The following is a 22,686-nucleotide window of genomic DNA, read 5'->3' as shown; positions in this document are numbered from 1 at the left end:
CTGGAGCAGCTTCATCTTGGTTCCACCTACTCAAAGACTTTCACTCACAGCAAAAAGCACCACAGGAAAAGCTGCTCAAGCAGTTAATTATCAAACTGTGGCTGCGTGGCTTCAGTGTGCTCTGTGGAGGAGTGCTGGGCAGCCAAATTCTGAGTCTCCAATTTATTATTTCCCAAGACTCTCAGCTGGCCTGGCTGATGCACTACAGAACACACACCACACAGGCAGCATAGCTGCTGTGGTTTTTTGGAGACTTATGACAGACTAGAAACCTCAGCCAGAGGTGAAAGTGGCCCAAAAGACATCAAACACCATACACCACCTCTTTCTAATTGCATCCTTGTGAGGCACCACCAAGTCCAAGAAAGACAAAAGAAATGAATGTCATCCAGGAACGCCATTTCCAAAAGCCAAATTTGTAGCTTCTGGAATTTGTCAGAGGTTTTTCCAGCAAAAAACAATCTGCTTTCCACAGACAGCTTGGTGGATGCAGCCATGCCAATTTTCTGTCAAACAACTCCTTTAATGAAGTTTTAAGCCCGAGTCCAAATTTTTTGCTCAGACTGCAGGGAGAGCTACGGCAGCACAGACTAAAAGCCTGTCTAGTTTCACACTCTTTTTCTATCTAGTAAGTCCTTGCTGTGAGAACTTGCTTTTAAATGGCTTTGTGAGGCATGAGGCAGCTGGGGGGCTTCTTCCAGGTGCTCTGTGCATCACCTCAGCTCGTGGAGCCCCGGGGAGTGATGTGCCATCCCCCAACCAAGACCAGTGCCCAACAGCAAGCTTCCAGAGGAGAGCAAAAAAGACAGGGGGGTTTTGGCTAACAAGGCATAAAACCCTTGCATGATGGATTTGGAGAAGTTAAAGCTGAATTTGAGTATGCAAAATCACAACATCCTCAATTAAAACGCTAACTGGTTCCTTTTCTGTTTGGTTGTTTTACACGCACGGTCCAGTTCACCCCGATGCTACTTTTCAGAACAGTTAAACACCAATTAAAAACATGTAGGAAACAGCCTGTGTCGGTACTACCTTAACCTTGTAGCAATTTCCTTTGAAAATTAAAGGAATCTATTTGATTTAACAGGCTTAGGAGCTAACAGCAAAGAGAAAATGAACAACAAGGAAAGAAAACCCTGTGGCTGGTCAGGACTGAAGGAGTGGGCAGCTCTGAGCACTCAGCTGACTGCAGGGTGATGCTCAGACAAAGAATTCCCAAGGCTGAGTGCCCAGTTTGAGCCACCACAGGAGGTTCTACCACTTTGGAACTGATCACCAGCCATTTGGACAGACCACACAGCAGCACCTCAAACTTTACACCCAAGAAATCAGGTACTTTTGAAAGCCGTGGATGTAAAATCTGAAGACCCTCATTAATAAGTAAGAGCCTGAGCAAAATTCAATTTTACCCCTCTGGACATTAGGCAATGAAGTTTTTTATGTATAAAGGACCAGGAAAAGGAGGTGACAGAGGAAGAGGAAATTTGGTTTGCATCCCTGACTATCCTTATGCCCCATTCATGGGAGAGGAGGGGGCCACACTGACCTTCAGACACCAGACTGAGGTGGTGGGCTTGGTTGCTCCTCTATCAAATGAACCAAACTTCAAACAATAAAGAAAAAAAAATCCAGAGATTTACCAGGCAATTTTGTCCCTGCACACTTCAATCAATACAATAAGGCACTTCAGCTAATAACTGTTGTTCTTTAAATGACTACATGGGTGACTCTTCAAGATGTGATCCTCACCAGGATACATCCTCTGACTGATGTCTCATCTCGTTCCAGATAAGACAACCACTCAGTACAACTCATGCCATTGCAGTCTGCCCCATTTTTCCTACCAAGGTGCTCAAATGTGCTGGCAGTCACTGAAGTGTTCTGCATGAGGAGCAGATGTAGCTCCCACTTATCTAAGCACAGAGAGAGGAGCAGAGCAGAACAGTGCACTGCAGCTCATACCCAGTTCTGCAGGATGATGATCTGCATTCCCAAATCAAGCAAAAAGGCAACAGAAAATAACAGTAAGTGTTAGGCAGGGACATGGATGTACTTCCAGTCCTGCAAAAGTCCAATAAGAGATCATCTCCACTTCCTTCTATGAGTTTTCAGCCAGCAAAAGACTGAACAAAGCTTTTTTCCTTTGGTTTTGCTCAAGAGCGATGCTGTTACTCACTGATGACTCAAAACTTGACCATGTGCTTGCAATGTGTCTGCCCCAGGAAAGGCTGTTTTACAGCTCTTGGTCTGCTGCTGCGGTGTACAAAGCTGGGCCATGACCACTGGTGACCATCCAAAGAGGGTTTTTGTGGTTTAAGTTCCTCACCCAAGGCTCTTGGGGCCAACACTGCTGTGGTGTAGGAACACTCCAAAGTCTGGGACTCATTTCACCCTCAGGAACTCCCCAGTGGTACAGAAGTTGGCTCTGTTCATTGCTCCTGAGGCACATGTTGAGGTATTAGCAATCAGAAGGTGAGAGGAAAGGACAGAAGGGGATTTTTTTTTTTGGGGGGGGGGGCTGGTAAATTTTCCCTGGGCAATTTCAGAGCACCCTGCAATTTCTCTAGCCTTTGCCAGGTGTCATACAGGACCAGGAAGCCACAATGGGGTTCCTGAAGGATACAGATGCCAATTGCAGCAGGCAAACACCATGGACTTCTCAAGGAGTCAAACACAACATTGTAGTGTAGAAGAAAAAAGGACAAGCTGGTGCTGCAGCACTTCTTCCCTCTTGCTCTGAACTTCACAATTCTTCAAGTGACCAAAGCAGAGGAATTCCAGAAGGAGCATTATAAAATTAAGAAGTTTCAAACAAACCAACAGCCTGTCCTTGTTATGGCTCATATGTCAGCACCCTGCTGTGCTGAGGGCAGCCCCCAGAGCCTGCCCAGCCACCTGCAGCTGCCCAGCAGCACATGCTGTTGTGGGAATTAGAAGCATCAAAACCTCTTGATGCTGCAGAACGTGGGTTGGGACACAAGGGCTCGGTGCCAGCACTGGATGGAGGTGTCATCCATGGCGATGCCACCCCGGGCTGGGAGCTGGGAACAGCTCATGCTATTGCAGTGACTGGACTGCAGTGAGGCGGGGAAACAGCTAAATATATATTCCTGTAAAAAGCAGCACTCCCCTGCGCTTGTTTAGCATGCATCTGTGCAAAGGCACAGAGCCTCTGACTAGGGAAAGAAAAATACAGCCTGGCACACCATCCTTGAGACACCCCCAACGTGTAACATGCCCACAGCTGCTGATACTGCAGCAGTGTCAGGAGATCTGCTACTGGGAGAGGTCACATCCATCCCAGTGCACCCTGCTGCTATGGCAGAGACCCAGCAGTGCTGGTCTGGAGAACACCTTCATGAGCAGAGCTCCAGGCTGAGTTCAGAAATCAGGCCATGCAAGGCTGCTAATTGTCCCAGTGCAGAAGAGGCATAAGTTGGGACCAGAAAAGGGCCAAAAATTAGTCTTCCAGCTGCTTGCAGCAAGACTGGCCTTTCCTCATCCCACCAAAGAAACAACAACAACAAAAATCCTTTAATTCTCCTGCTCCTGTTTCTCACAGGTTACCAGCCCAGCAGTGTGTCGCTCCATCGGGCGTCGGGAAGGGCTGTGCGTGGATCAGCCACTCCAGCACGGTCCCTGTGTGATCCCAGACAGCTCTGGCAGGGCTGTGGCTGGAGCTCAGCCACTGCTTGGCAAAGCTCCCCGGAGTGCAACTGCACCGCAGGATGGAGGGAGGAAAATATCACAGCAGCAAAGGCTGAGCTGCATCATCCAAGGGAGCCAAACCAACCGAGCACAGAACCAGCCACAGACACTGCTGCCAGCCCGACAGCACAAGGAATGAAAATGCTTATGGTCTCCAAGCTGCCTGAGTGCAGGACCAGCTTTCTCTGTCTCTCAGCCTGACCTGTGCGAGGAGAGTAGGGTACAATTTGCACCCAGACCTCAGGATGCCCCAAGCTGGAGAGGGAACTGCCCCACTTCCAGCACAAGCTCTGCACACCCTCAGGCAGGGATGCGGCACGGAAAAGAACCAGGACTCTGCTCCTGAACAACCTGAATATCACATAGACAGCATCTAATTGAACTTAACTGAAACTTAGGAGTAAAAAAATAAAATCCCCTAGAATTGTGGTTCTCCTACTAATGACAATGAGGTGGAAAAAAATCTTGCTTCTCCAACCCTAAGATCACAAGCACATACAAGTCTCAAAATGGCACAGCTCAACTGCTGGGATTCTGGAGCTCAGAACATTGCACAAATGGATGAGATTTTATTGCCAGGCCAGGCAGCACCACTCACATAAAGATACAAAACCACCTTGGTACTCGGCAGGACCCTGAAAATCAATTTTAGTTCATCTTCTTGTGCCCTGGGTGGTACAGCACGTTCCAGCTGCTCAGCTTCTTGGTCTACAAAGTCCACCCCAGCTGACTAGGGAGGTTTACTCTACACTGTATGGGAGACAATAAGTTTTACCTGCCTTCACAGGGATTATCTGTCATTTAGTTAAAAAAAAAAAAAGAAAATCCACCCCCTTGGCATAAAACCCCAGCATTTTTGCATTACAGGTAACTCAGCATTTCACACAGCAGATCAGCAAGCTCTGTTTTGATGCAGGAGGGGGGATTTGAAAAAAGCAGAGGAAATCAATGGGTAGAAATCGGCGTTTTTGTAGAAACTTGGAAGAGCCTGGGGAACAGACAAACAACTGACTTCCTTGCATCATCTCAACTGTACTTATTAAATAAGATCCCACACGTAGTATAAACTCTACCATATGTGTGCAGAAGAAAAAAACATTTTCAGGGCCTTTTATAAATGAAACCTCCTTTGTGGCTAAAAAAAAAAAAAAGGTATTATGCTAAAACTAAAGTATTACAGAGGCTGCAGCTGCACAAACAAATAAATGCTGTTTACCAGCAGAGGTATTTACTTACTGACAGTCAAGAAACGTTGGCTTATAATAAAACGGTGGCATTTTAGATTCATATTTTGCTTTTGCTACATTGTTTCCATTCGAGGCCATAAACTGTTAAAAGAGAAAAGACAGCAATAATTATAAAAGGTTAAGAGCATTTTCCTTTATCCTCTTTTGCTTTTACAGAGTAATAAAATGATTGGGATAGGGCATCTGTTCACTTTGAGAGGGTTCCCCGGGACTGTGCACAGAAGGGATGCTGTAAAGACTGTTCCTGCAAACCAGGGCTCAGAAGTTAATATTGACCATTATTGCCAGGGATCCTACAGTTTAATATGATGGTCAGGACAGGTTCTTGTCACAGTCACACCTACATGATCCCAACCGGTTCCCACAGGAGCAGAAGGCAGCATGCAGTGGCACTTCCTCACTGGCATGGGAATGAGATGGCTCTGACAACACATCCTTTGCTTGAGATCACATCACTTGTGCCAAAAGGATAATTTTATTTTTGCAACGTCATGCCAGCAACCTCAGAAAGGAGTTTAAAGTGATAAATAAATAAATAAATATTCCATCTGCATTGACAGCCCTCCTTTCCAATAAATAAATATATTTCTATCTGCCCTGACAGCCCTCTTCTTCTTCTGATCCTGTATACAAATGGATGGTTGAGAACTCTGCAAAGAGTTCTTATTTTCTTATTCATATATTTTATTTAATGAAAGTCACTTTACAAGTGTAAAAACCCCATTCTTTTCCAGGCAGTCATGCTAAATACATTTTGTTTTGTGTCAAATGCCAAGCATACAAACATAACAAGCAGCTAAGCTTTTTTTCATTATTGTCATGGTTTTGAGTTTCTCACATTTACATATTCAATCTATTCCCCCAAAAAAATCAGGGAATTAAAAACCCCTGCAACATTAAGGCCTATTTTTATCAGAAAAAACATGACTCCGTGAGCTGCAGCTTTCAGAAAAACCTCAACTCTACACATAGAAGACAGAGATCAATGACTGGTAGTGTTCTTCGTGCTTTTAAAGACACCATGAGTCAAAGCAGAAAGGTTTCCTGGGTAGGCCTGCCCTTAGCAGCATCACCCAAATCTAGGCAGGTGTGTGGCATAGATAGAGAGAATTTATGCTGTGAGGGTTTGGTTTTTCAAGACATGAGTTTAAGAGTCTTCAACAGTAAGGGGAACAAAGCCAGAAATAGCTGAGCTGGGCAGGGGTGGTTTAGACTAGAGGTCTAGTAAGTAATGTAAGATATGATAATGTAAGAAACAGAAGACAATTCATTAAAAATTAGTAATCTCTACACACTCTATGTCACTGATGTTTTTATACGGGTGGGGGAAACCCTCACAAATTCTTTGCAAAATGTCTGTTCTATCTCAATCAGCATCACGGACCTCATTCCCACATTCGGGAATTATCTAGACTTGTTTTCTGAAATCACATTTGTTGTGGCGTCTTTAGAAAGGACTCTAAAGGGAAGAACCCAAACTCACTGGTACTGCCAGCCTCGGGTGCACGTACCTCCACTTGAGCATCATCCCAGTCATCCAAGCGGACTGACTTCACTTTGCTGACCTGGGGAATATTGCGATGGATTCCTGAACAATTCAGGCAGATGAAGATCCCTAGGCTGTGGGATGCCCAGTCTGGGTCTGAAAGCAAGAAGGAAAGAGAGAATTGCACTTGACTGATCTTTCGGATTCAGGGCAGAACAGGGCATGGTAGGGGAGTTCAGGAGTCACCAGGTGCAAGTTCCCTGATTCTAAAGGCATCAAATAAATATACAAGCAAAATAGGATATGTGCTTGTTTATATTAATAGTAATACAAATTAAACTAACAACTAACAGATTTGCAATCTCCAGTGCAGCTGTTATTCACAAATCCCCAGTATACAGACAACTACATGTGCCCAAGACCTCCCAAACTCACTCCATGCTCACACGAAGAGAAGAGGGGAATATCCATCTTTCATCAGCAAATCCCACCCAAAAACTGCATGGAACAGAAACTTAAACCCCAGAAAATTAAAACAAACAGCTCAGGGAAACCACTATGCTGCTCCCTTGCCTTATTTTTATTTATTTATTATCATTTATTTATTATATATGCTCCACAGAGAGACTGTCCTCCCACAGCTGCAGCTCCCAGCAGCTCAGCCCACCATCCAGGAGGTTTCCAGCCCTTTCCTTAATGGAAAAATGCTGCCAGTGGCAGCTCTGTACTTTCTCTGAGCAAAACCGCATGCTGTTTACAGCCCCGAGCTGACATCTCACACAAAGCACTTTAAACACGAGTCCCCTCCAAATTCCTCCTTGGGAGAGGCACCGCCTGAAGCGGGAAGACAGAGAGGAACCGGAGCAGGGCAGGGGCCGGGGGCAGGACATATCCACCAGTGTCCCTGGCACTGCCTCGCCAATAAAGCCAATACAGAGATCTTTGTTTGAACTCCCACTGGCAAATGTCAGCGCCTGCGAGTCCAGCTGCGCCCCAGCAGAAAGAGCTTCATTGCAAGTCACCAAGTCAGCCACTAAATCCTCCCGACGGACGTCCCCTGGCGCCGTCCTTCCCAAACCTGCAGGGGCGGGAGTCCCTCGGCCGCCCCATCACATCGGGTTGTCGAGGGGTAAGGGCAGGTCTTCCCTTCTCACAAATCCTCATCGTCTGTATATTCCCCGCAGTGATTACACTAAACACTCGCTCCTCACAGCGCAGCAATTATTTATAAAAGGCAAGGGAATGCGCTCTCTCCTCCCCATACGTATTTAATGCCCGGGCTGTGTCGGTGCAGGGAGCAGGCTGGCATGGGGCAGCACAGCTCCTCTGACGAAGTACCGAGGGCTGCCACCAGCCCTGCCCGCAGGGACGGCCACCAGCCTCCTGCAACACACTCTAGGGAAGACCAATTCGGTTCTCCAGAGGTGGCTCTGCTCAAATATAAACCCCAGAGCTAAACGAGCAGCCTCATCAGTCGTGGCTGAGTGCCCACCCAGGAGAGGGGAGCAAATTCCCAAGCTGTTACAAGTCCCTTCAGTCGCAGCTCCCTGGGCTCCCAGGGCTGGCACCAGCAGACTACAAATAAAGATGTCTTTTTTCTGTTTCACATGGTCTCCTATCCTCATGCCAGGCCCCAATGACTGCAGCTCAGGCCTGGCAAATATTAAACCAGTCAGGTGGATCTAAGGGCACCTCAGCAGCAGTCAGGTGCTGCCCACATCCAGCCATGCCAGTGAGAACAAAGGGTGCTCTGCCCCACCAGCCCCAATCCTCACATCCTCACCCTGCTCCTCCCTCAAGCACTGGGTGACTCGGCTTCACACACCATCCCAGGTCAGGCACCCTCACTTATTCCGACCGCAAAGGCTGTGGCCAGTTATTGGGTTGTAGGCAGGCAACAAGAACCAAGAGTTTTGAACACTCATGCATGTTTCTGTTTCTGTGCTCTAACTCCTCGTGTTGCCCTTTCCCATCTCCAAACACATGGCTCTAATCAAAGTCTGAGACTTGCCAAAAGTCCTCTCACAAACAGTCCAAGGTACAGCACTGCTGCCTCGTGGCAGCCCAGGGGGACTAAATGATGCAAGTTGGGCAAGGTGAAAGCACCAGGATCTCTTGTTTAAACATCCGTCGCTGACTTCCACACACAGCATCAGGCACAAGGAATGGTGAAAGTGTCCAGAGGGTGAAGCAGCCACAGAGCAGCGATGACAAAGCCATTGCATCAAAGTCTGGAGCTGGGAGCTAAATGGTCAGCAGCTCTCTGTGCTCAGCACAGCCACCCCAGGATAACTGTGCTCCAAACCTTCCCAGTGAAATGAAATCCAATTAAAGCACTGCCCGACCCAGGGAAACGGGTGTCAAAGTATGTAGTGGCCAATAAAACAGGTTTTACTGGGAGTCCCAATGCCTGTTTTATGTTAACAGATTTATCTTAGGCATGCAGATGGATTTCTTCACGTCATCTGCAACTTCCTGGACTCAGGTTTCCAAAGTCCTCTCAAAGAGGTAACCCCTCCACTGCCTGCACTGCTGTGTGTGACAGGACCAGGAGATATCACACCTTCCTTCAACCAGACATAAGGACACATTTGGGTAGAGAAAGATCCTGGAGGAGACTCCAGCTCAAGTGGACACCAAGGCAGCTCATACCCAAGCTGTCTCTTCTTGACATGAGTAAACAGCACCTCAAGCAACAGGTTTGAAGCACAGTATGGCTTTAAAGCAATCTACTCACATCAACACTGTCTTCTTCAGACCAGACTCTTAAACATGCTCCCCCCAGCTCTACACCATGTCAAGCCTTGTCTAATTAAGAGAACAAAAGCTGGATTATATTACAGGGTATATATGCACAAATGATGTGAAAAATTCTCAGATCAGGAACACAGTGGATAACACCAGTGATCTCTGACCTTGGCATCATCACAGACTCCCATCTTTCAAATGACTGCACCATTGCTTTGAGATAAGACATCTTATCAAACATACAAATAAATTTTCACAAGTGTCTTCACATGAAACAAGAGAATTTTGGGGCGGCACCATCTGTTTAGTGAACTAGTGACCCCAGGCTGCACAGCTGGCAAGCTGAACTCTCCATAGCTGGGTGAAGTCCACCTTGCTGTTAGACACTTCAACAGCTGGAACACATTCTCCACGCTGGACATTACTGAGAGTTCAGTAATTTTATTTAAGATATTCTGTCTGGGCATGGAGAAAAAAGGTGCACCAAAATGGCAATATGTTATAATCTGGAACATTTGGGCATTGCTTAAAAAAGATGATTTTTTTCCTAAGCCTCCAGAGTTTTGAGCAAAAAGCAGTGAAGCCTAATGAAAACTCTCCAACATGCCTAAGTTCCACACAAATTACTTTATTCCATTATTTCAAGCCAAAAGTAATAAAGATGAACAGGAGCAAAGGGAATATTAAACCAAATACACTGTTTTAAGTGCAGAAAGTCTCTTATCCTGAACAACAGATTCCAGCTCTTAAAGGCTTTCACTACCCAACGTGCTAGGATTCCTGGTCACTTATAAACAGATTATAATGACTTTCAAAATAAAGACTTGAGTCAACTTCCTTTTAAAAATTAAACAAACAAGCAAAGCTAAACTAAACTCAGAAGGAGGGCATTGGGCTGGTATTTTCCCATCTCATTCACCTGAAAGGGAAGGCACAGCCAGAGATTAGAGAATCATCTGAAACAAAACTAAAACCCTTGGGCAACACAGTTAAATTCAAAAATTAACTTCCCCACCCAGCCCTTTTACCTCCATAAGCCCCAGGAAAACCCAGCACAGAAAACAGGGAACTCTGCAGCTTGAACTCAGTGTTACTGAACAAAAGAAAAAAAGGGGAAAAAAATGGCTAGACCCAGAGAAATATTAAGGAAGAAAAATCAACAGAAGACACAGGACAATTCACACAAACCAAAAAGACTGGAAGTGCAATGGCAATGGAATTTAATTTTTAAAATAAATAATCAATATTTCCTGTACCCAGAATATAAACATAAGGTTCCAGTTTGAAAATCCCTAGATGCCATCAATCCAAGAAAAATCCCATGAAGTAGAGCAGCAACAGGCTCAAAGTAGACACATGACAAGAGCAAGAACTCGAGTCCCAAAACTTATTTGGATGCACCTACTCCACCTTTTGTCTTAAACTACAGTTATCACTAGGTATAGCACAGTATTGACGACCAAGGCAAACATCTGTTAGAATGTACAGCAACACGCTCTTAACACATTTTCCAGCACACAAATGATGGCCTGACCCTTAATGAGCTGTCTGGCTGCACCCCAGCCACCCCAGCTGGGTGGGAGCTGGTCTTTGGTTGGGATGGAGATTCAAAGGATTTTCCTGATCTCTCTCCTGTTTGAGGTGATAAAGGCCGATCAAAAGGAAGAGAAGGACCCCTCCAGGTAGGCAAAACCTTTTTTACCCCACACTAGAAAGGTAAATCATCGGTTCAGGATAGAATCACAGGGATTTTGATGTGATCCACACAAGCAACAAAGCCTTTGCTGCTCAGCTGCTGATGATTTCCTACGTGGCCCAGTCAGAGAACCTGGTGTTCAGCACTGAAGTTCTGTAGCTATTTACTTTGGGGAAAGATTAGGAGGCTAATAAACAGACCCCGGTCATGCACGCTGAAAAATAACAATGAAAGACATTAACACTGAAGCCAAACAGCCTCCCACCAACACTCCTTTTCAAGTAGGAAAATTTTTCAGTGAAGGCACTAAACTTGCCAAGGTCTTTTAATTCAACTGGCAGGTCCCAGCAGCCCCCTCTCACTGTCTTCAGCCCACGACTGTGCTGCAGCCCAGGCACCAGGACCAGACAGAAAACGCCGTCACATTAAACCTCCTTTGTTCCAAAAAGTCCTTTCTCCTGCATAAAGTGGTATCGAGTTAAACTGCTGTGAGACTCTTTTTTTTTTCTTCTTACCCCTCCAATCTGCTTATGGCCAGGGAGAAGGGCTGGCAAACTCCCAGGGAACAAAAATAAATAAATAAATAAAATCACTACTTAAGTGAGAGGACAATGGAGGTGCGGGAACAAGTTTCCACTTTCAGCTCGAACATGAAAAGCCCGTTTCACGCCATTAGAGCGGCGAAGCTCCGGAACAGCTTTGCAGTGGGAGGCAGTGGGGGCAAGAGAGAGAATGAGCTGCGAGGCAGAGCCCCAGCACTCCCCTGAGGGGATGGGGAGAGTCACTGCAGATGGCAACACAAGGCAGGACCCAATGACTCAGTTGTCTTCCTGATCTGGGTTGGATAAAGGAGAGGGTTGAGATCAAATCCATTCAGCGCCTTCTTAATCCTGAGCAAATCAAGCAATCCCCAGCACTCATGTGTTTCCCTCTAATCACCACCCTCACTTGGTGACATCAAGGGAATGGAAAAGCTTCACCTGTCTTAGAACTGAGAAGATGCTGGGCCTGCAGGAAATGTGTTTACAACCACCTCAGCCATGCACTACCCACCCTCAAGCTCTTATATGAATTGTTACACCAAAACACCAGATCTGCACAGCTCTGCAGCACAAAGCTCGGATACCAGACTCCCCTCCAGCATGTGCCTTCTGCTCTTCCTCCATCCTTCATCCCCTCTGAGCCTTGGGCACAGAGGCTGTTGTTACCCAGAATCTGTGTTCCAGTAATCCATCCCAGATAAGAAAGATGAAAATGATAACAAGCCATGTAAACGGCTGATGGAGGGTTTAAACTGCAGGATTGCTTTGATGGGATTTCCATTTCTGTCTTCAGAGCCTCCCTGTCCTCCTACAATGTAAAATGATTCTCACTCCATGGAGACACAAGCCTAAGTCATAGAAAAACCGAGTAAAGAGAGAAATACTCAAGGTCTTGTTATGCCCTGAGATAACCATCCGTCTCATGATGCGAGGAAAGATTGCCTGAGACAAAGAATCATTTAGGAAAAAAAAAAAGGCTGAACTGCCACACTAGTCTTGAAGAAAAAAAGATTATTCTAATGCACAGAGAGCCATTACACACCAGCAATTCAGCAACATTGCTCAGTTTGCACTTAGGACGGCATTTACAGACGCTGTCTTCACTGTGAAAGCACAGCTTTAAACCCACGAAACAAACATGAAAAAAACACGCTGCAAACCGACACCCAGGACACAGAAGTATGTAGTGACAGGGGACCCGAAGCCCCATCTAATGACTTTATTACAGTGCCTTCTACCCCAGCATTCAGTTCCAAAGATGTAACCAAGGCAATCTCATTACTCGTTACAGACGGATGACATTTTTGGAACTGAAATATCTTTTATCCAAAACAACCTCTTGTTGCAATTTAAGGTTTTGTAAAGATACAATTAATAAAAACCTAAGTTATCAAATAAGACCCACAAAAACCCTGCAAGTGAAAAATATAACCTCTCAGGTTATTTTCCACTCTGATTTTCACATTCTGCTCTGGCATCCTTTCTGCATTCCCGGCTGCCATGGTCACTGTAAGACTGTTCTCCCCATCTGAGACATGTCCTCAAAACCTGGGAGGAATCTTTGGAAACTCTGCTTTTTGCACAAGAGATTTTGCAGCCAGGCACATACACTGGTCCTGGGGAAGACCCAGATCTGACCTTCCTGAACATCACACTCAATACCACATTCCACCCAGCTGCAAGTGTTCATATCCTGTGCACGGACCAGAGGAACACACAGACCAGAGGAACACACATCTTGAACTCAGCAGCCTTGCTTGCAGGGCTTGGCCACTTAAATAATCCTCAGTCATGATTAAGTGGCAAATTCTGGCCCAGACCCAGGCAAGCAGCAGGTTGTGCTTGGATCCCCCCAAGGAGATGTGATGACCCTGCGGGGGATGAAGTTATTTACACAGCCCAGGAGGAGAAGCACTGCCTCCCTCCATGTTCCCTCTCCATCCCCAGCTTTGATTTTTGCATGGTCACAGCTTAGTCCAACAATGCCAAGCTGTGAGCTTCTTTGCTTCAGAAACCCAGGGATTTGTTACAGACACGGAATACCTGGGACAAGCAGTGACTTCAGGGCTCTGGCTACTGAGCCTCTCCCAAATGCCAAAACAGTAACAAAAGAAAATAACCCTTTTTGACAGCAGGGAAGGGATAAGAAACAAACAAAATTTCACTAGCTGGTTGATTTCTAAAACAAATATTTCCAAGAGAAAAAGAAAACCCAGCTGGCTTCCAAATACACAAATTAAAGTGACTAACAGAGAATTATATTTCTGATCCATCCTGTTCTTTGTTATCAGGATTCCTGAGCTAAATGGCTGTCTCTTAAAGTGGATCCTGTTCTAACTGAGGATTTCAGGAAAAGGCACACACCCACCTGAGAAGTAGAAATAATAAAAGAGGGATCCTGACCTTTGGCTTCCCCCTCAGCTGAACTAAATCAGCCCTATGACGATACTCACATGTGAGAAAGCACAAGTCCACCCTGCTTTCCTCATCTTCTGTTCATTCCCCATCCTCCCACTTCTTTCCTTCTCACTTTATTTTCTTGACTTTTCCAGGGTCAGCTGCACACCTGGTTCCAGCTCTCACCTTTATCTCTCTGTGCATCTCACTTCTCAGCAAAGAATATACTTGCACTCCATTCTGGAGGCTCTCTTAACCCCTATCCTGCCTATCTGCATTACCTCATCCCCAGAAAGACCTGGCCTGCCACACCTGCCCAGGATGAATAATTGAATTCAGGGTGAATATTTTCTGTATCACCTCCAGACACGAGATAATATCTTAAGTAACCCAGAGCATCTCAAGTTTATTGTCACTCCCAGGCAGACGAGCACACTCCGCACCACGAGTAGCTCTTGTTTGCCAAAGGAACTGAATCAAAGTAGTCACTAAAGAAATTGGGTTGATGAACAAGGAGCTGGTCCCAGGGAAGCAATGCCACAAGAGTTCAGAAGAGGCTGAATGGTATTAATATAGCACATCTTGTGTTACAAAAGCCACTGGCCCAAATTCTCCTCTCTGAGTTTCAGATTCACTAAGACATCTCTGTATGCAAACATCACTAAAAGCAAAATATGGTTTTGTTGTTTTACAAGCCCTTTTGGAGCTTTTACCAACAACCCTCTTTCCCTGATGTGAGCTATTTTACTGTCCTTCAGCCTCACCTCCACCCTGATAGCACTGAGAAACTTCCCATTTTGCAGAGGGGTAGGGAGAATCATCCCACAGACCTGAATGGTTTGTAAAGACCCAGGTTTGTAAAGTTTTCTCCAGGAAGGAACAATTTAGGCAGACGCCTACTCGCTGAGCCCAAGCTGTGCTCAGCAAGGCACCTCAAAGGTGGGCTGGTACAGTCAGGCAGCAGCACCAGGCAGCAGATGGGTGGGAGCAGGCAGAGCAGCGCGGCGCTGCAAAGCCGTTCACGCTGTGCTGAAAGTTCTTTGTCCTTTCCAGCTGGGTACCGGGGGAGACAACACGTCTGAAAGTGAACTGCAGTGTCCTGAGATGCAGGTTAGGGATATAAAACCACTGGTAGTGGTAGGAGCTGGATAGGGGTATCCAACAGATCTTGAAATCCTAAGCAAATCAATATCTGGGAAAATAAGATTCAGCTGAAGTGTTGGGTTTTCTTTAACCTATAGAATGACATAGGCTGAGAAGGACATCCTTTCTGTACACCTCTTCAGAGCCATCCTGCTCAAGCTAATACAAATTTAGGTGTTTCTATATGGTGATTTTTTTTTAAAAGGAAAGACACTTGTTCTGCAATTTTTCTAAGGTTGTTCTCAAAGGCGGGTCCCACCGCCTCGTGCAGACCCTGCTCAGCAAGAGCATCACACCCCGACCCCAACAATTCACCATCCAAAGGGCTAGAAAGACGTTCCGAGCCCAGATTTTCTCCCGTCTACGCACGAAGACGGCTACGGACATTCCAGCCCCGCTCCCTGCACAGCTTAGGCACTCATCGATGGCAGCTGGGCAAAGGTTGGTCGGCAGGGTGGCCGCAGCGATGCCTCTGGTTGTCCGCTCGCTGACAGGGCAGTAGCAGCCGAGGGGACACGGAGGACACGCCGCCCCCGCAGCACCGGGCACCCCCGGCAGAGCCCCCGCCGCCCGGCTACCGGCCCCGGCCGCGCTGCAGCCCGCGGGGACCCGCCGGGATGACATCAGCGCTCACAGCCGGGCGAGGAGCCGGGCCGGGCCGGGGGGGGACCGGGGAAACCTCGGCAGGGGCCGGCCCGCGGGGACCGCGGCAGCGCAGCGCATCCCCGCACCGGCCGCGGAGCATCCCCGCCGCATCCCCCCGGGGTGGGGAAGGGGGGTCGGGCACCCCCTCGGCGGGGCGCAACCCCCGCCGCTCCCGCAGAGGGCAGAGCCCCCGCGCCGTCGCTGCCTCCGCGCGGTGCTGTGCCGTTCTGTGCCGTTCTGTGCCGTGCTGTGCGGGGCGGACAGGTGCAGGTGCGGCCGCCGCCCGCGCCCCCCGCCTCTCCTCCCCTTGCCCTGCCCTGCCCTTACCCGGGGCGGCGCAGTCGGCGCACGCCGCGTTCCCCGGCCGCTGGAGCAGCTCCACCAGCGCCTTCCTGCTCCTCTCCTTCGCCATGGGGGCGGCGGGCGGCTCCGCGGGGCTCCGCTCGCTCCGCCGCGCTACCGCAGCCTCATGGTGCGGGCGGGGGGCGCTGGCGAGGCGGGCGGCGCCCGGGCGGCTCCATTCGGCCCCGCACGCTGAACGCGCCTCTCCGGCCGCCGGGACGCGCCGCTGCCGGGGCGGTGCTGCCGCTGCCCTGGGAGCCTCTGGCCCCGCCGCTGCCGGGGCCGCCCGGCCGGGCACGCCGCCGGTTCCGCCTTCTCGCCGGGCCCCGGGGGGCTGGTGGCTCCCCCGCGCCGCTCGCCCGCGACCTCCAGCGGCTGCTTGTGGCCCGGGCGCCCCGTCCCCCCCTTGGGGGGGGTCCCCGAGCTTCAGGGCGTCCCATCCCTCCGGGTGTCCCCAGCACTCAGTGGTCCCTTCCCTGGTTTAACTCGGGGTGACGGTGATGGGAGGGGATGCTCTCACTCATGGGGTGGGAGCCGGCGGGGAAGGGGGAGGTGGATGCCGGGGGTCTTTGCCTGGGGGAGGTGGCAGCTCACAGCATCCCCCACCCCTCACTGGCCATGGCCTCACCACTCAAGCACCTTGGCAGGTTCACGGGCAGCACTTTTGGGGAGCGTTTTCAACATCAGCATCTTTTGGGGGTACTTGTGAACATCTCACTAGTAGCCACACACGCTCCAAAACACTCCTCCTTCACTGCTGTCCTTCCACACATCACCACCACCTTCCACGTCTGTGTCTTGGCAGGACCATCCTCCAAGCATCTTCCCACGCTTTTCACACTCTCCATAGTGTCAAGGGAATATCAGGACAGAAAACGCCCCTGGGGAAGAACCACAGCTTCCTTGTGTCATCATGTCTGTGTTGCTGGGACCCAGGGCTGCAGCCCCTCGTGCATGTCATGTCACCTACAGGCAAGGCTCCTGTCCTTGTTTTACCAGCTAAGGACTAGGGGGCGACCGTGGGTGGCGATGTGGGAAGCCTTTGGCCAAGGAGGGGTTTGGAGCTGTGTCTTGAGGCTGCTGCCCAAACTCCTGCTGAAACCTTCCTCTCAGATATGGGTCACCTGCAATGCTGATGTGTCCTGTTTGTGGTTCATACATCTCTGCTTATAGAAACAATTTTGGTTCTGCAAAGCAAGTCCCCCATTCAAGCTGTCGCTCTCTACTTCCTCCAACAAAGCAGAGCCCTCCTGCAAGTTCAACTCATGTCGTTCATGCTGCCCATGAGGTTCAGGGTGTGCAGGAGCATCTGCAGGAGGAGCCTGCCAGTATATCCTGGAAGACTTCCACAACCAAATCACCATCTTGATCCTGCTCCAGATGTGAGCAGGTTCCAGAGGACACTTTGTGTGAGGAAATAGCGTAACACTCTTAAATACGGATAGAATCAGGGCCTGGCATATTTATGTTTGCCCCACTTGCCTAGAATATGTTTTTCTAAATGACCTTTGCATTTGTGCTGCCAGACACGCAACTGTAACCAGGCTGATTTCTGACTGCTTTAAACTGATATCGGACTGTTCCTTGCTGACTCTGCTGGGTTTGCTGGTTTTACACACATAGGCTTATAACGTCTGGAAACTCATTCCCATGCTAACCAAAGGCACAGTCCCACACACAGGCCTTTGGTGGGCAAATTGAGCTACTGCATCCAGACCCTCACCTTCTTCAGCCTCTGAGTCACTAATACTTACCTAGAGCAGAGCACTGACTTCTAACATCCTCTGAGACAAACCAGCTCAGCACATTATCTTAGCCCTTATCCTCCACACCTGTGATATGCTCAAGCTTGAAGTGTAAATGCTTACAGGATCAGAGCTTTCCCTAAGCTCAAGTTAGGTCAGGTTTTCATTTGCACTCTGGTTTTTCCAGGAGAGGCACTTGCTGAAGGCTTCATATGATAGCCAGGATGCTGCATCACGAACTTACCACAGGCCAGGGTTGGGAGGAGGGAGGGGGTTTGGTTTGAAAGTCGCTGTTTAGCTTTCCATTAAGACTTATTGATTCTCTTAATTTTTTGTTCTCCTGGTTGCTAGGCAATCCCTCTCTCTCCTCCGTGTGTTGGAAGCCAGGGCTGCAGACAGAAATTTATATCTTGTAATAAAATCAAATAAAACAGAGCCTGTTGTCAATGATGAAAGGGGAGCATTTCATAAAGGACGGACAGAGCAGGAGAGCAGGGCCAGCAAGGGTCAATCAGCAGCATCCTCAGAATTTAAGTCTCATCAGAATGACTCCAGACTTCACATGGGGAAACAAACAACCCATATGGGCGGAGGGAACATGGAGAGACAGGGAGAAAAGTTGGAACTTAATGAGCCAGAATCGAAGATAAACTTTTGTTCAGTGGAAAATCAAAGGCTTCAACCAATCTCACATATAAAAGAGTACCTCTGTAAGTTTACGCCTGGTTTATCCAAGGTTAAGAGGTTGGGTATTGTCCCAGTGTTGATCCAGGGCAGGCAGTGAGGCTCTCCTGATGGGACATTGGCTCCTAAGGATTGTGATTCCTGGTGTAGAGCAGGGACAGCATCCGAGTTTATAGTCTCACGAGGGTTAAAGGGCAAAGTTTGCCCCGTCAGAGGCTCCCAGAGGCTGCTGAGCCTTGTCCACGTCAGACTGTTCCCTCCTGCCTCTACCCACAGGAGTCAACACCTCCTCTGAGCTTTGCCCCACAGTTGCCCGTGGGTATGGCCTGTCAGGGAATGCTAAATGAATTTGCTCCTACTTCTTGCAAGGTCTCTGGCCAAACTCTCTGGAGATGCGTTGTCACTGTCAGCACATCACCATCATTCAGGTGCTTTCTGTCTCTCCACTGCTAAGTGACTTGTAGGTCTGATATAAATTTATATACATATGTATGTAAATACTTACATATTTATGTGTAAGATGTGTTTGTTTGTAAACACACACACTTTTAACTCAGTCTTTTCTAAACCACAAGGTTGTTGCCTTAGAAACGGACGTTATTAATGGGATCTCTTGAGGTGGTAAGCACAGTGGCAGCAAGGGCAGCCTCTGGAAATGCCAGATACTGAGGTCAGGGCAAAGAATGCTCAGAAATTTCAGGAAACCTTTCCATCATCTTTGTGGTGACACCCTGATAATGGACGGACATAACCATACCTTCTCCTTGCCCTTCCACATCAGCTCCTTTTACCCCGAGACTGCCTTGTTTTGTCAGGAAAGAGCTCTTTACACTGGTTTTTTAGTTAATTTTGCAGCCCCGGCCCTGAAATGGCTAAATCAATGTCAGAACCATGCAAGTGAAAGGGTGTTAAACACAACCCTTTATGTGACCCGGGAGCGCGTTCACAGCGTAAGGTGGGGAAGCATTACAAATTCCTGCGTGAACAGCAAACCTGAACAGAGATATCAATAATTCATGCCACCGCAACTGCATTCAAGCAAAACTCTGGAGTAGCAGATACACCAGGCTGGATCCTTTAGGCTTCCTCAGCACCACAGGGGAGGCAGCTTTTGCAGCTGGAGGTTTGTGAGAACAAGCTACAGCACTGGCCAGCTGCACCTATGCTACAGCAGCTCATTTCCGTTGCAGTTTTGGTTTCCTGTTCAAAACAAAAAAAGAAAAAGAAAAAAAAAAAAAAGGAAGAAACTTAAATCCTAGAGGTTTTTCTTTAAAAAATTACATATCTTGTTTTCTGGGTTATCCAGTTAAATCAAGAGTGGCAACAGCTGAGAGGGAGGAATGCCACAGAGGAGAGGGCTCAGATCAAGGGAATTAAAAACTCTTGAACTGAAAATCCAATACTGATGCCAACTTTCTCTGATTTTGAGCAAATTGCTGTGTGGATCCTGTGGGATTGTTCTTCTGTGGAACAGGGAAAAGCACATTCATTGCATCTGCATGGTTAGGATGTGTTGGTCAAATTGAAGAGAAAGTGATGAGAGGGTGCAGAAATAACAGTGAAGTCCTGTGTCTGCAGAGCTGCTCTGCACCTGCACCAGCCCTCAGAGAAGACAAAGTGTGGTGCAGCTCCAAAAGTACCTCACTGCAGAGTGATTTGCAGGTCAGGGTTTCATTCCATTTGCACAGTGGTTAACTCTGTTGCAGCCCAGTGTTACCAGTGTGAAAGATGGGGAATCCTTTGCTCCAGTGATTTAATAGTCGTGGAGGTAACATCATGCACACAGAGATCCTCTGTAAGGCAGCAGAAATGGGGAGAATGAGGACAAGAAGGGGGTTCAGAGTAAAATCTCTGCTGACTTCTTTAAACACCTTTTTTTTAGGTTTCTGCAACACTCTAGAGCTGATCATTGATCTCTCACAGCCACACTGCCAACAAAAAGGAAAGTTCTCCGATCACCAGCCCGTCACGTGCTCAGGATATCCTTTCAGCTTCCATTCCGCCTGCCCCTGGCCAGCTCACTGCAGCAATGGGCTGCTTTGGGAGTTGGTATGTGGTTGCAGGGGCTGCTTGATTGCTCAGACAGTGTTGTTGGGAGCCAAGAGACCTCAGAGAGAGAGTAAGGGGGTAATTGATAGCTTGAAGATGTTGGATATTTGTATGTCTGCTCCACAGCATACGAGGAAATCTCAACACAGAAAAACAGCTCTGTAACAGTCATGTTGCTGTTGTACCAAACCCATTTCATATGATGTAAAAGATGACATGGAGGGGGCAGCTGAGGGAATTGGCTCCATGGCAGCTATGAGGCACCTGTCTGGAGCTGTGCCGATTTCTATGGCCTAATGCTCTCAGAGAAGATGAAATTAGGCCAATGAAATCAATAATTCAACTATGTCACTGGTAGACCACTGCTTTGAGCATTATTCCCCACCTATCCCAATTAAAAGATTTAGGCCTGTGGAATCTCAGTATGGAGAAAGCCAACCTATGTGTGAAGACACTCATATGTCAGGGTATCAGCTCCTCCAAGAAAAGTCAAAGTGATTATTCAGAGCAGGACGTCATCAACTCAGTCTGAGTCAGAGGCACGGCAGGACAGGTTCGATGTGCCAACCACAGGGCAAGCACTTACCATGGAAATTGCTTTTGCTCAATTCCAATAATTTAATCTCTTCCTGGCTCAAATGGCTCATTCTTCCAGGAACAGCTTGGAGACATTCAAGCAAGAGAGAGGGCTGCATGATGTCCCATTCCAGGGTGGCGACAGAAGTGGCCCAGCCAGCTGCTGCCAGCTCTGGGTTCCTGGGAAAGCAGTGGCTGATCCTGCCAGGAGCCCAGTGCAAAGAGAATGATGGAGATGATACAGGCATGACCACAGGTCAGAGGGGCTGAAGCCCAGCACTTCACTTCTGGTCTGAAAGTCCCTCAGAAAAAAAAGAACAAACCATTTTCAAAGGGCACAGAAAAGAAAATGGTGCAGTTATTGGCCCCAGCAGTCAGTCTCTTGTCATAGGCTGCTGCCTTCAGCTGCTGGTCCAGCTCAGAGAGCTGAGACCACATAATTTTCTGTAACATTGCTCAACTGTGATTTGAATAAAGCATTAGATGGAAACAAGGCTGTGGTTTTTCTCTAGAAAGAGATTAAAAATTATGGCCTGAAGGAAGCTGCCAAACAGCTGGAGATGGTAATTCAGCCTCCCCCCAATTAACTTTGTCCACAGAAAGTTGAGGACTGTGTCCTACTCTTCCTCTGGCTGCTGATGGGATTGTTTGGATGTCACTGCATGCCTCCTAAAAGCTCCCACAACATCAAGATACAGAGCATGCTGCTCACTTCTCTGCTTATTTCAGTATGCTTTGCCAAAGAAAAATCAGCAAAGAATTAATTAACAGCAATTATTTCTAGCAACAACAGAGCAGCCCTGCTCCAGAAGCCATGAAAACAACATCATGAGACCCCTGTGGCCAAAAAGCCTTTCTAAACAGGTGCAAAAATAAACAATTTTATAGCAGGCTATAAAAAGAGCCGAAGCCAGGTTGGGGAATGGCAGGAGAACAGCCATTTCAATGGCTGAGTCAGAGCAGCCACCCAGGTGACTTTTGTGAAGGAGCTTTAATAAACAAACCACAGCAGAAGCACTAACCTGAGTGAAAGAACCAGCAGGACCAGGTTATTGCTGCAATAGAGGGTTTAGTACACCTGTCACTCTGTGTTATTAGTGCTGCTGAAGTGATTTACTGTCCAAGTCAGTCTAACCGATTAGAGCTGTGATCTAAAGTACAACCAGCTCCAGTTTCAGTGATAAACATCACCACCCCCACCCCCCCCCCGCCTATTACTTGCTAAAATAAGCTGAAATAAAGCCATCAATCCAGACATCTCTGTGTTCAAATGAGTCCTTCTGGCTGGCACCACCACACCTGCAAGTCTCCTGCCATGCACGCTGGAAGGATGGAGGTAGATGTTCCAGACACGCTCTCATTTTTCACCTACCTGGTTCTTTTTCACCAGCCAGTGAACTCAGTATCTCTGTCCCTTTGACCAGAACTCACACACCTCCTGTCACCAGAGCCCTGCAGTGACCTGGTTCCTGTAACATCTCTGTGCTGCCCTTGCACATGCTGAGCATCCCTCACAGAGCTCAGGATGCATCTCCTGTCAGGTTGTTCACCTCCATGCTGTGTCATTGTAGGTGGCAGTGGATAGTTCCTCTTTCCCACCAGACTCTGCAGCACAGTTTGGGGAGGGGGAGAACTGAACTGAAGCCCACACTCCACTCTCCTGTACCACTCACACTGA

The 22,686-nt window shown here is 47.9% G+C and overlaps 1 protein-coding gene and 1 long non-coding RNA gene across 2 annotated transcripts in view; one reads left to right on the top strand and one right to left on the bottom strand.

Annotated features, from left to right (window-relative positions):
- The window catches only part of ADAP1 (ArfGAP with dual PH domains 1), a 48,701-nt gene extending 32,468 nt beyond the window's left edge, over nt 1–16,233 (bottom strand). Inside the window, exons 1-3 of the mRNA XM_027726221.2 lie at nt 15,940–16,233; nt 6,467–6,597; nt 4,945–5,036 (exon numbers count right to left, since the gene is read on the bottom strand). Of these exons, the coding sequence (XP_027582022.1) occupies nt 4,945–5,036; nt 6,467–6,597; nt 15,940–16,024 (308 nt within the window). The 5' untranslated portion in view covers nt 16,025–16,233. The remainder of the gene's footprint in view (nt 1–4,944; nt 5,037–6,466; nt 6,598–15,939) is intronic.
- LOC120325259 lies at nt 15,302–21,489 on the top strand. Its single transcript, XR_005567175.1, has 3 exons — nt 15,302–15,408; nt 20,266–20,432; nt 21,088–21,489. It is a non-coding gene; the product is annotated as an uncharacterized LOC120325259 (long non-coding RNA).
- Nucleotides 21,490–22,686: the final 1,197 nt, after the last annotated feature.

Source organism: Pipra filicauda, unplaced genomic scaffold (assembly GCF_003945595.2).
Source record: "Pipra filicauda isolate LSUMZ 115617 unplaced genomic scaffold, ASM394559v2 scaffold129_size2064235_pilon, whole genome shotgun sequence".
Taxonomy (NCBI): domain Eukaryota; kingdom Metazoa; phylum Chordata; class Aves; order Passeriformes; family Pipridae; genus Pipra; species Pipra filicauda.
The sequence above is the reverse complement of the archived record's forward strand: the minus strand, read 5'-3'. Positions and strand labels throughout refer to the sequence as shown.